This window comes from Uloborus diversus, unplaced genomic scaffold, assembly GCF_026930045.1.
Source record: "Uloborus diversus isolate 005 unplaced genomic scaffold, Udiv.v.3.1 scaffold_13, whole genome shotgun sequence".
Lineage (NCBI taxonomy): Eukaryota > Metazoa > Arthropoda > Arachnida > Araneae > Uloboridae > Uloborus > Uloborus diversus.
Window position 1 is genome coordinate 6735122 of NW_026557987.1, and position 13852 is coordinate 6748973.

At 33.4% G+C, this 13852-nt stretch overlaps 1 protein-coding gene across 1 annotated transcript in view; it reads left to right on the forward strand.

The window, feature by feature from the left end:
* The window catches only part of LOC129232650 (centrosomal protein of 120 kDa-like), a 74519-nt gene that overhangs the window by 51917 nt on the left and 8750 nt on the right, over positions 1-13852 (forward strand). The window contains exons 16-19 of the mRNA XM_054866781.1: positions 2648-2740; positions 5419-5531; positions 8503-8551; positions 13254-13370. Coding sequence (XP_054722756.1) covers positions 2648-2740; positions 5419-5531; positions 8503-8551; positions 13254-13370 — 372 coding nt within the window. The remainder of the gene's footprint in view (positions 1-2647; positions 2741-5418; positions 5532-8502; positions 8552-13253; positions 13371-13852) is intronic.

Consider the following 13852-nt stretch of genomic DNA (forward strand, 5'->3'; position numbering starts at 1 on the left):
GTAAAGCTCAGTTTTCGAAATTACGATCTTCATAACGAATTTGCGGCCGTGATTGCGATTTTTGCTTCTATTCTGAAACAACATTAAGATTTTGCTTCTTTTACTGTAACCTTATTACATTCAGTATATAATGAATTTTCAAGCGATAAATTATAGGGGTTTTGCCAACTTAATGCGCAAAATCCTTTCTTTCGAAAAAAAAATGGCCCCCTCATGCACTTTATTACTACTAGAAAATTATGACAGGTTTTTATTAATTAATTTCTCTCTCTTCATTAATATTAACTCTTACTTACTTATTATTTCTTTTCTGTACTCTAAAAATAATACTACTAAAAACAATTATTTTGGCTAATTTTTCCGAAAAATCTCGATTATAACCCCCCCCCCCCTTCTGAAATCAACAAGTTTTGTTTTGAAAATGGGGGGGGGGGGTACTTTTAAAATTTTACGGTAAATGAAGCATGAAACTTGCACTTAGAAATGTCTGTAAGACAATCTCTTTGATTTGTATCTGTGACATGAGGATATAAACTCATCTGAAAAAGAGAACAAAACACATGAGCCCCTCGTTATATTTCGCTTCTCGGGAGACAATAAATCCATTATCTGGGATCAAAAGGACAAAGTGTAATGATTTTGCACATTAAAAATTTTTTTACATTACGCTGCATATTCTTTTAAATGACACTCCAATAAGTTGACTAAGCTGCAGTAAATATTTCGAGAATTACAAAAATGGTGAAATTTAGTTTGGAACGTTATATTAGAGAATTAACAGTTCAGTTTGATTGTTCTGTTTAATATCAAATGGGACTTCATACAACTTTTGCTGTAAGAGAAAAGTCTCACTCACAGGAGGTCATTCTCTAAAGAGTGTTGAGTGTACAGCATTAAAAGGAAAATTATTTAAATGAAAGCATGATTAATATTTCCTCATAATAATTCACAAATCTACTTTACCTAAATAATATTTAATTTTAATAATCGACCTATGCTGAAATAAATGTAATATTGTTTGTCGATTTGAGTGCATAAAGGGGCATGAACATGAGTGATTCTTCAATAAATTACTTATTTATTTTTAAATAATTTTTTGATTAATTATTCACCTCCCTATCGAGGGATATAACACAGGTAAAGGAATGGCCAATTTGAATTTTTACATGAGATGGGTACATCAGGCATGTAATTTTTGAGACTTTCTGAATACAGTAGAAGACCATTATATCGCACACCTTGGGACCAGAACTTTTGCGTTATACAGGCGTTATACAGGTTTTTGCATTATATAGATCATTTCACAAATTTTGAAACTAACATTCAGAATATATCTATAGATTAGCACTTCAGAATGAGTTTTATCTGCAATGAGTATTAAAGCACCAATATTACAATGAGTTATTCACAAATAAATATGTTCCACAATCAAAATCCTGCACTTCTGCTAGCTTCATGATTTTCATAACAGCTGTATTTTTAAGAGCCATCTCGTATTTTCTGTTTACTATGAGTACTAATTTTTATTTTTAAATCTTTGAAATAAGATGGAAAGATGAAAAACTTTCAAAATTTAATTGGCCTAACCATTTTTATTTTTGCAAAGCAAAACAGAGGGATTTTTTAAACTTCAAAATCTATTCTTTACTTCTCAAAAGTTGTGCGGTTTATAGAGAATTGCGTTATACAGGTCGGTGTTATAATGGTCTTATACTGTAATATAAATTTTATAATTTATCATGTATTTATTTATTTATTTACTTTTGGCTAACTTTGCTTCAGGAACGATTTTTAAATTTGAATTTTGCCTTTATTTTCCAATTTTTTTTTTTCAATTGTATCATCTCATGGCTGTTTTTAAAAATATCAAGATATTTATTATGTCAGTGCTGTAATATGAAGTATGTCTTCTTTTCTTAAAAGATAATATTTTTAAAAGTAAAATAATTAGTTTTGTGTTGACTGAATACATTGGCCAATCTAACGTTGGTTAACACAAAGGAACCATAAAACAGCATGCACATGTTTCACGGTTATGAGAATAAGTTATTTTTCTTGTTCTGAAGAAGAAAACATGTTATTATATTTGCCACCATGTTTTCAGAATATTTTCTATACTGCTGTGCTAAGCACAAAAGTCATATCTGTAGTTTTTATCAAAATTGAGTTATGGTCCACCAGGTGGTTCGTTGTTACATATTTTACCTAAATGCAAATATATTTTTTTTCTCTTATTTGAAAAAGTTGCATCTGAATCAAATACATGGAGGCGCAAAAATTTAAACTGTAATTTCTCAATTTTAACTCGCCTGCAGATACGACGTTTACCCTTAGCATGGCACTATACACAACTTATACTATTAAAATTTAAATTTATTCAAAATGGAACTGATTATTGTTTTGACTGTAGACTATAAAAACACAATTTCAGATTTTTGTTTTTGAGGTATTAGTGTAAAATTGAAGGCTATGCTTCACAGTATCAAATATACTTTTAAAATTGTATTGAATGTATTAAATTTTTAGAGAAATGCAAAGTCCCTATTCTTGTTATTTTAGTTCATCTATTGGAGCTGTTTTCTATTTCATTTTCGATCTATCTTTTTATTGAATAATGAGTGAGTGATTAAAAATTTTATTGTTCCAGCTACAAGAGTGCCAAAAGTTGGAGGTGAAACTCAATGCTACGTTGAAAGATGCAGAGATTAAAGAAAAGCAGTTGGCTTCACAGGATGCAGAAGTAAAAATTCATTTTGTAAAAATAAACTTTAAATTGTAAATTTAAAATTCTAATTTCTACTGGGAGTAGGGGGGAGTATCTACAAAGTTTTTTTAAAGCATGAACTATCAAAAAAAAATGAATTATACACATTTTAAAATGATTTAAGAAGTAATATCTCTAAAAGGAAGCCCCACTTTTGTTTGTCAAAAAATTAATTTTTCTATTTTTCAAAAAAAAAAAAAAAAAATAAGAAGAAGTGAAAAGAAAAGAAAAAAAAAAGAGGGGGGAAAATGTTTTTCCACTTCCAAAAATCTTACATCCCTGCTTGTTTTTCATTTATCATGGTCTGCCACTGAGCTCATTGAGCTTGAGTTAGAAACTCTTAAAATGTCTATTCTTTGTAATTGTACGATAGATAGCTCTGCAAATTCTCATGTGTTGAGAATCCCTATTAATAATAAAAATAACTGTAGTTTGTTTAAAACTTCAGACAAAAACGAATGAGCTAAAGTTATGTAATTTTGTATGCTTTGTACAGAGCTTCTTCTAATAGACATAAATAATTGAAAATTGGTGTCCATCTCATATAGACTATGAAGAAAATACCATTACTGAATTATATTACTGTAGTTTCCTGTTCATAATCTGTGTAATATCTTGAAAAATTGTAAAAATAATGAAGTGTGGGTTATAAGCTGCCGCAGATTATCAGTCTTTTTTTTTTCTCAGTGTTAAAGTGTTGAACCTCAATTTACAGCAGCACCGACTAATAGAGACTGCTTCTTTGCCTGTAGGGTAATTTATTTGACGTATCCGGAATTTTCCTTTTAGGCGAATCAGACTATTTAAAATGAACAACCAGACAGGTTTCCATTTGCACTTACCATTTGGACCACCATTTTAGTGGAAGTTATGCTGAAGAATTCCTCACAAATGAACTTACAATGGTTTTGGTTCTAAAATTTCCCAAACTACTTGGGGGATCAATAAAAAGCATCAAATCAGACAGGAATAAGGCAAAGTAGCACTATAAGGCACTAATTAGTTTCATAAGCAATAAAAAGAAGCACTATTTCAGATATTTACTTTAAAAAAGGGGATGGAAAAGATTACTGGAATTGTTCATTTTATTGTTCATTTTATTCATCAAATGCTTGAACACAATGGTGGACGTATACTATTGTGGACGATTTGGGGGGGAGTCATAGCCCCCCGACCCTCCCCTTATATCCAGTTCTGGTTTGGATTGATTACAGGCTTAGTGCCTTCGTCTTTACTCTTTGTCGGAAAGTAACTAGCTTACGATAATCAGGATTTCAAGGAGAAATCCTTATTTTTTAGATTCATTTTGGTTATAGCTTGAAAATGATTTCTTCTTCAGGTTTTTAGTTTAATTGCTAAAGTTGTATGTGAAATCAAAGTCAACTTTGTTTATTGCCAGTTTTTTCTTTCGCCCGATTTTAAGATCTGCAGATTCTAAGCAATCATGGTCTTGGGAAAATAGGGTAGTGTAAATTCTTACTGCAATGTGAAAGAGAGAAAAAAAAACACAAACAATTTATAAACAAAAAAATTTATTTTATCAGGCTTTATTCATTGTGCCTGCCATTTGCTTTAACCACATGGTCAAAGCATACTGTGGCATTTTTTCAGTAGTGTCGCGAAAGGTCTTTTCTATCAAATGGAGCAGCTTGCCAATCGAAATTGTAATTGGTAAAGGAGCAAAAAACTCTTATCGAGTGGTAAGAAAATTTGAACGAGGGTAGTTTCTCATTGCATATTTCTTTTTCCCTTTTGTCTATACAGTTGATCCTCGTTTTAAGTAGGTTTATTTTACGTGGTTTCGATTATGAGCTGTTTAAGATTTGACACCTTTATTTTATTTTACACAGATGAGTTTCGGTTTCACGCGGATGCTATAATGCAAACAGATAACATTTTCCCCTCTTTCAAAATCCAAACTCCTAAAGATTGCAGATTACACATAATCAACTGCATTTTGGCGTGCTAATCATCGAGCTTGAGCCACTGGAGGCATTTTATGCGATGGGTTCCAGAGCTCTTTCCAAAAGCAAAGTTATTAAACTCACACAGTTCACAACTCACCGGAAGAAGAGCTTTTAGGAGTGACAAAGGAGGACAAAACCAACCAGGATACCGACATCGGTGTCGCACAACCAGAAACGTTCACATTGAATATTTTGAGCCATTTCTAGACAGTAGAAATGATCTTTCTGATTTGTTAGTGAAGGAAGATTCTATCGTGGAAATGATGCAAGTGATCATGGATGCGTTAATGCTCTGCAAAGAATTAGAGAAAAATTCTTAATGGCTGCCAAAAGACTGTCATAGTCAGCTCCTCTTTATAAACAGAACACGAAATTAATTTATATTTTCTTTATGCATGTTGTGCATAAAAGTCGATATAACTACACATTGAACCATTTATACAGTTAGTCATCAATAGAATGTTTCGATTTACGCGCCATTTCCGTGGAACGTAACCCCCCGCATAAAACGAGGGTCTACTATATAACATCTTTCCCAATTGTCAATGCCATAAGTTTATTAGAACAAACTCTAGGTAGAGGTAAAAAGTATTAACAACCTTGTACTTAATGTCGAAGCTAAACTTTAAAAAGATAGTTCAATTATTATAAATCAAAATTTTTATGTTCTTTGTTCTTTCTTTGAAGCTTTCTGCGAGACTCCAAGAGATCAATAGGCAACAGGAACAAAAGCAGAGGGACACGAAGAATAGGATGGATGCCCTCAAAATGGAGTTTAACGAACTGCTGACTCTGGAGAGGTAAATATTTGTTTGTCTCAATCCGGAAAGCATTTTTTCATGAAATGAAACAACCGAAAAAATAGCTTCATTAAATCTAAATTCACGCTGCGTGATTTTTTTCCTGCAGTTTAAAAAAATCTGGGAACATTCAGAGTGTAGGTAATGTGTAGAAACAACAGAAAATTAAAGTCAAGTAAATTTTTTTAAAAACATGTCAAAATAGTACATAGAATACACCACCAGCTCAGTAATTCCATCCGAGGACTGCAGTTTCGTGCTTTTTAGCACTCATCAGCCCGGAATAGAGCTGGAGGCGAAAAACCTCTTAAGGGAGCCAAGAGAGCCAAACAAACTGGTAGCTAATGCAGAATTAGCAAACCAAATGAGCGACCGCAGCAATGGTGTGGTTCAACTCAAAGATTGATGGCAAAGCATGGTGTTTTGTGGTTTGCCATCAATCTTTGGTTTGCTAATTCTGCATTAGCTACCAGTTTGTTTGGCTCTCTTGGCTCCCTTAAGAGGTTTTTCGCCTCCAGCTCATGTGATTCCTATTCCGGGCTGATGAGTGCTAAAAAGCACGAAACTGCAGTCCTCAGATGGAATAACTGAGCTGGCGGTGTATTTTATGTACTTCTGCCTTAGCCTTGGCTTGGGGCAGTGACTTGCTACAAAATGTCAAAATAGGTTGTCTACCTACCTGCAAACCTGGATATATCCTGGAAATGTCTAGCCAATTTTTGTTTTCTGTAAAAAATCTGGGAAGTTTTTAATTCTTAAAGAAAGTATATACAGTCGTCCCTCGCTACTTCACGCTTCGACTTTCGCGGCTTCACTACATTGCAGTTTTTTCTAGTTTCTTTTTTTCATTTTTTTCCAAATATAGTAATTAACCTTTTTTGTGTGCTCGTGTAAACATTTTATTACAAAAGAATAACAAAGTATGTCTTTTAAGTAAGGTGAGCTCTTTTGAGGGGCTGTAGTTGCACTAGTTGAGGGAGTGGAGGTATAACAAACTCACCGAAGGGAATCGCTATTTCATTTTAACTGTTAAGCACTGACTGGAAAGTATAAATCACTGTATTATTACTAAGGGATAAATACATCTCTAGTGTATATGGTGTTTAACAATTTACTAGCTTTTTGAGTTGTATACGTAATACCTTTTGATGAGGATGAATGTTGAGGAAAAACGGGGGCTCATACGATCAATTCATCATCAAACAAGTTGAGCTATTTTCATAGATTTGTGTGTAAGAATTACAAGTGTGTGTGTAGTTTATTTTCAAATAATTAACAACGTGATATCTTTTTAGTCTAGTGTTTTATTTTGTGCAATATATTGAAAACTACAAATTTAATGATGGCTAAGGGTGCTGTTTCATGTCTCTCTAGAGTGCTCTGTCTTAGAAACCTATTTAAATAGTCGTAAGTAAGTTTTATGTACTCTAATAAGGAAAATTTCTAGTTTATAAATGCAGAATCCTACTTCGCGGAAATTCAGTTATCGCGGTAAAGTCTGGAATGAATTAACCGCGATAAACGAGGGTTGACTGTATTTTTTTCTGGTGAATAAGTCTAAGACTGCTTTTGTTTAACAAGAGTATTTTTGTTTTGATTGTTGTACTATTTGCAGTAAACAATTTATTATAAAAGTACTTTTGACAGATACAGAAAAAAAAAGAACTTCAAATACCTATTTTTAAGATACAATTTTAAAAATTATTTCAACATTTGGACTAATCTATATAAATAAAACAAAGAATACATATATGTGTATGTATGTTCTCTATACAAATCCAGTTTACCTCGTATCTCGACCAAATTTGGCAGGGAGGTAGGTACTTGGGCACCCGAGAAGGAACCTAGGGGGTTTTCAAACGCCAAAAAAGTTTGGAACCGTTCAAATTTTAATTTTAGGGCCCGAAAATGCCATTTAATGGCTCTTTCTACCGGAAATAATTATCCGATTTCTTTGATTCAGGTCCCATTCGAAAGCCCGCGAAAAGCACACATAGAAAACACACTTCCTCCGAATTTCCAAAAAAAAAAAAAAAGGCTGTAAAATCAACTGGAAAAAATTAAAAAGCACTGCTAAGCCTAACAGAACAGAAATGTTAAATCGGAAAAGTGTTGTATACACGATCCCATTTTAAATTAACGTTCTGAAGGTTGCCACTTTGTATTGAGGTAAAAATTTCCCTTTTTGATTATTATTTCGCAATTTATCTTTCTTTTTTTAAAAAAGGATTTTAGTTCTATTTACAGCCTTTAATTTTTTTCGGGAACTTTTGATTTACCGTTTTCTTTCTTTGAGAATGTTATTTTGTAGGGATTTTTTTTTTTTTTTCTCTTATTCAAGCCTGATTGTTGAACATGCGTCACTTGACAAAACGTTTACTTTCAAGGTAGACCGTGCAAAGCCGGGCAATGCAGCTTGTGATGAAGTAAAAGCAATTAGTTTCACAAAAATGACAGGGAGACAGGCTCTAAGTATTCAAAGCATTATTTTGAAACCTACATTGCAGTCAGAGGTTATTATTATGATGGTGATACAAATATTGACCAATTGATAGATGCATTTTGTGTTGTGATTTTCAATCTTAATGAAAAATTAAACAAATAAAATACAAATATGAAAACTTTTGAAACTTGGTATGGTTTAGTTGCTATTTAATATGAAATAAATAAATATTTCCTTAAAGTCCTGAAATTTTTCCAATACAAGGGGGTGGGGGATTAATTTGATAAAAATAAGCATTTTCAACTACCAGGAAGAAAAAAGAGACTTATGAAGCTAAAATCCCGAACCACATTCTTGTAGATACTAATTATTTTATCGGTTTAAGGTACAAAATAAATCGAAATTTTTTTTGTATTGAAATATACACCTGTCTACATTTAATTTTTGAAAAAATGTTTCAGAGACTTAAATTATTATGATCAAACATTCACAAAAATGTTGACCTGAAATCTTAAATTTTTATTCCAGGCTCAAAGTAGAAGATCTCCAAAAGCAAAACAGCTCTCTTGTTCGTCAGGTATGCATAAAAATCATTTTTGCATTGAAAATTCGAAAATCTCATAGAAAGTCTGATTTTGGCACAAACATAGAAGAGAGTGGTCCCCAGGTCTAAATCCCCCCCCCCCCTTCGTGAAACTCTATGAATATTATCGTCTTTTCAAGTAATATATTTCATCACCTAATCGATTTTGTGTTTGTCTAACTACTCTTTTTCACATTTTCAAGTATTACAGGCCGAGGAGTCAGTCACCTTTCTCACCTTTAGTCACCTTTTAAAAATTTGGTTACTTTTAGTCACCTTTTGCAACTTTTGTCACCTTTCTCACCTTTCTTGAAATGTGTCTTAAGAATTTTTTTTAAAAATAATTAAATCCTTGAAAAGTATGAATGATAGCTTTAACAGTGAAATTAATTAAAAAAGTAAGCATTAAACATGCCCCCCTCCTACCTTGTTGTTGTTTAAGAGAAATAGCTACGCTACCGGGAAATCGGGGAATTTTTTTATTGCTTGCAATTGCACCCTATGAGCAGAACCAGTCTTTCTATCCCCCCTTCGGCCGTCAGACGCGTTTTCCGCAAGTCTCGTCTAAACGCCATTTTGTTTCCTATTGTGTTTCTGGCCATAGAGCATTGTTCGACTAAAGTTCAGCTGCGCAATTTGTTTCTGCACACTTTGTTGAGTGAGCGGTCATCGAATGCAAGCTGTCTTCTGTGTTTAACAAGTGACGTCATCTGGAGTCTCTAAATCTCACGCTCATCTCTAGAGCCAAGCGCGTTACTTGCTTGTTTTACTTTTACTGACCTCTAAAGCCGCGACTAAGCACCCACGAGCGGTTCAATTTGAAAAAGGGGTGATGTGTTAAGGAGGCGTGCCTCAATGTCTTCTTTGAGCGCAGAATAAAGAAAAGTTTTGGTTTGTGTTTATAGTTTCACTTTGTGTTTGCACAGAAATGGTTCGGGTTCTATTTTTGCTGCGCAAATGCGAAGTAAACTTGGTCTGTGTAAAAATTTCTTAACATTTCCTTTTTTGGTGCGTCTCGGAGACAGTTTGGTGCGTTTTCGTTAATAAAAAAGTTTTTAGGTTGTTTGGCACTATTATCCTTGAGACACGAGAAAAAAATCTAATAAATATTGGTACTTGCAGTGTTCATACAATGCATAATGCAAATGTCAAAGCATTGCAGTATTTAGGTGAAGAAGCATCTGAACTTCTTCTTAGTACTTATAGCTATTTTGATGGTTGGCCTTCCCGTTAGGAGGACTTCGAAGAAATGCAAGCTCAACTAAATCCACCTCATCACAAGTTCCTGAAACACACAAGTACCTGTTGACTTACCCTTGGACCTTCAGCAAACAGACTACTGGAACAGTGGGATGCTCTTCAGTATTATTTTTTTAAACATGTGCCTTTAAAAAATAATTCAGCTATCCAATGCAGATCATATAAAGCTGTTGCAAATGTTTCAAAAAGACCTTCTATAAAAGCTGAACTGCATTTTATCTTTTCATCTGGTGATTTGTTTATGCAGTTCACGAAACGCTTTCAATGCCAAGTGCCTGTGATACATAAATTATACCAAGAAATAGAGACCATTGTTCAGACTTTTATGGCTCGAGTTATAAAAGCCTCTGTTATAAAGAAAGTTGATTTTTCAAACGTAGACACGGATGAACTGTTTGCAGTAGGTAATAGAGTACCTCTTGAAGATCTCGTTGTTAGTGGGGAGGTGACAGATGAACTGTCAAAACTGAAAGAAAATAAAAAGGTTACGTTTTTAAAAGCTGCTTAAAAGCATTGTGTGACTGCATGCAAATATGTAATAGAAAAAAGATGCATATCATACAGGTTACTGAAAAGTTTTAAATTTTTGGATCCAAAAGAGAGAAGTAAATCTAGAAGCTGTAAGGATTTGATAAAGGTTAGGTTGCCAAAATTATGCCCTTTAATGTTCCACTCGATAGGTTGCAAGATGAATGAAACCTTTGCAGCTGGAAAAAGATGATGAAGCATCCGAAAACAAAACCATTGATAACTAATAACTACTGGCAGCAGCACATTTCAAAAAAAGACTCAACTTCCAACGATCTAAAGTTTCCTAATGTTTCTAAGGTGATAAAAGATTCACTTTCATTATCACATGGTAATGCTGACATTAAAAGACAATTTTCCATTTCAAATCACCTTTTTGGTGAAAATAAGACAGAAAGATTTTTAAACAGCATACTTACAGTTAAAGAAAGGTTACATAGAGTTTACACTGAAAGTTTTTTGAAAATGTCTTAAAATTTTTATTTCGCTACTTCTAGCCCTATAATATTCATTTCCAAAATTGTCAAGAAATCTTTACAAAAAGCATATAGGGCTATTTTGGTAAAAGTCAGTAAAAAGGGATAATCTTTTGTTTTTTGAGTTCTTAACAAATTGCTTTTGGTCACCTTTTAGTTACTTTTTTGTCACCTTTTAGTCACCTTTGTTTTCAAATTTGTCACCTTTCTCACTTTTTTCAAAGGCCATCAGCAGTCCTCGGCCTGAGTATTAGAGCTTTTTTTTTTAGCCTGATTTTTTTGGTCGCTTTGGGGGGGGGGGAGAAATGCTCCATCGCCACCGACGTTATATGGTCTTGAATTTTAATCTTTGTGTTTTTATTACCCATGGCCTTTTTACATGGTTCTAGCTTTTAAATATTAAGATTTTTATCCTTGAATTTTAATCTTTCTGTTCTTACTAGAAAGTTGCCCGTCAAGGTATAACGGGTGAAAATTAGTTCCCTTCTGATACATTTTAACGAAGCCATTGCCAGTTTGGTGGTATTTTGATGATTGAAATTTTAACCCCAACTATAGTGGATAGTGTTAGTTTTCAATCGCTTTTTCGCTTCTTCATTCCCCTGAAATGACACGGTCTTACCGGTAAAACAGTGAAGTGACCGGATCGAGTTCAGCCTTGTCACTATAAAGCCTTTCCCTGCATGTTAAACTCTACTGAAACATATTATCAAATGATCATGCCGTGGCGTGAGTTTCATTGTTGAAACACGCGGGTTACTCTATCATTATCTATTATACATATGAGGATAGTTTCTTTTATATCAGTAGTTCCCGAACTTTTTAGTTGCACGGTTTAGTTTAGTTGAAAATGAGAAAGATGGAAATAAACAATGGGTTCAAAAAGCGTTACTGTGGAAACGCGAAAATAAAATGGTTAAAAACTTGAATAGAAAAGATTTTTGAGCTTCATTTAACTCGCTTGTGACTTTTTTTCTAATGGAGATAGAGGATTAAACTTTCGACCATAGGTCGAGTTAGATCTGGAGTAGAAAAAGCAGCTCTTTCCAATGGAGTCGAAAAGAAAACTGTGGGACGATTCCTTCACTTTTTATTGATGGATTTAATGAAGAAAGTAGTGCCTAAATTTCAACTAAGCCTAATCAAATTCGAGCTAAAAACGTAAATAACTCCCGCTGTAATTAAGTTAGAGTTAGCGCATCGAAACAAATTGCATAGAATGCGGAAAATTCTACTCTTTCCAACGATATATATTAATATGTGCAAGTAATTTTCACCTCCATATTCTGGAATGTATGTGAAAATTGGGCCTAAATTGAAATAAAAAAAGAACAATTCATCGATTTTTTTTTTCAAACTGGTCTGCAAACCTTTTCCGAACTTAAAGGTATTGTGAGCATTAAGTGTAGTGAAATTTAGACTTACTACACCGCTAGTAGAAGTGAACTTGCAAAAAAAAATGTCCACAGCCTGAAGTTGGAGAAAAAGAAAAACATGTGAAGCATTTTTCCTCAAGGAAAATCTGTATTTATTATCCTCAAAGGATTTCTAAAGTTGACGAACAACATCTTCATTGATATTTAAAAAATCATTTAGAAAAATAAACAAATATTAGCCGCTAATATACAACGAAACATTAAGTTTACGAACATGCCGATTCCAAGGAATATATGGCATTACCGTAATACACAAAAATTGGCCTAAAGGCGTTTTATAACTTTAAAATTGACATCACGTTGTATTACGCCCTGCCAGGAGTAAAGAGCACTGGCAGACATCACGAAATCACGATGATTTACTATGTGCAACACATTGCGGCTATGTGAGGCGAGAGAGAGAGCGAAAAAGATCGCTCGAAGTATTTAAAGTCTTCACATGGCTTTCAAATTAAGAATATGCAAAATACAAGATGTGTTGCCAATGCAAGAAAGTTAAAGATATGTTGCCAATCAAAAAGTAACTCAATCAAAAAAATAAACTCGCGGTTATAAGATACAATGAACTGGTGACTCGGTTCACCCAAAAGTTCATTCATTTGACTGAGTTATTGCAATCGATCGCACGAATGACGTCACAACGTGATACAATGTTTACATCGAAAAAGGTTTGATTCTGCATGATGCAAAAACGTATTTTTAATGATTTTTTTTTTTAAATTAAGCGATTCTTTCACTTTTTGTGAAAGTTTAAATTAAAAATCTAACAGGTATAAACTGTGAAAGTTTCAGGGAAATCGGCCGGGTAGTTCTCGAGTTTTGTGAATTCAAACACACAGACGCTTTTTGGAGACATTTTATCCTATGTAGAGATTTTTCATGTTTATTTCCAAAGTTTTGTAAGTTCTTGCTTGCTTAACTGATATGTATAGATTAAGTTCCAACTGGAAAATATATAAAGCCACCAGCATTCTGAATGTTCACCTTTTGTTTCAGATTAAAGAGCTGGAGAGGGAAGTTCAAGAGCAAAGAGAGTCTCTGAAATCTAAAATCAACAAAGACCCGGAGGACTTGAACTTGAGGACGGAAGTCAATATCCTCAGCATGGAAAAGGTTGGTGCTTTCTGTTTGTCTGGGTGTATAGTCTTTTATTGTAAGCATGTTTATGTTATGTCTCTTTTTAAATTATTTTATATTCCTCCTATAAAAATAACTAACTGCGTTGCCCGGCTTTGCCTGGCCTATCTTGAAAATAAAAATTGTGTCAAGTGACGTATATTCCACAATCAGGCTTAAATAAAAGAAAAAAACATACAAAATTTCCTTTCCGAACAATGACAACAGATATTAAAATACTTTTAAGAAATTAATAAAATAAGAAAGATGAAGTTAACTAACTCTTTCGTTTGAGTGCACAGTAAACTCTCGATTATCCGCGAGTCAATCGATATCGGGAACATGTATTTTCACAGCAGAAAAGCAAATCCCAATAGCCGAATTTTGTCGAAAAATTGTAAATTTAAACTCGGCTGTTTTTGTTTTCTTTATTTATTTTGCGTTCTTCATTGTACGTTCTTGTTCTTTATTGTTGTTAA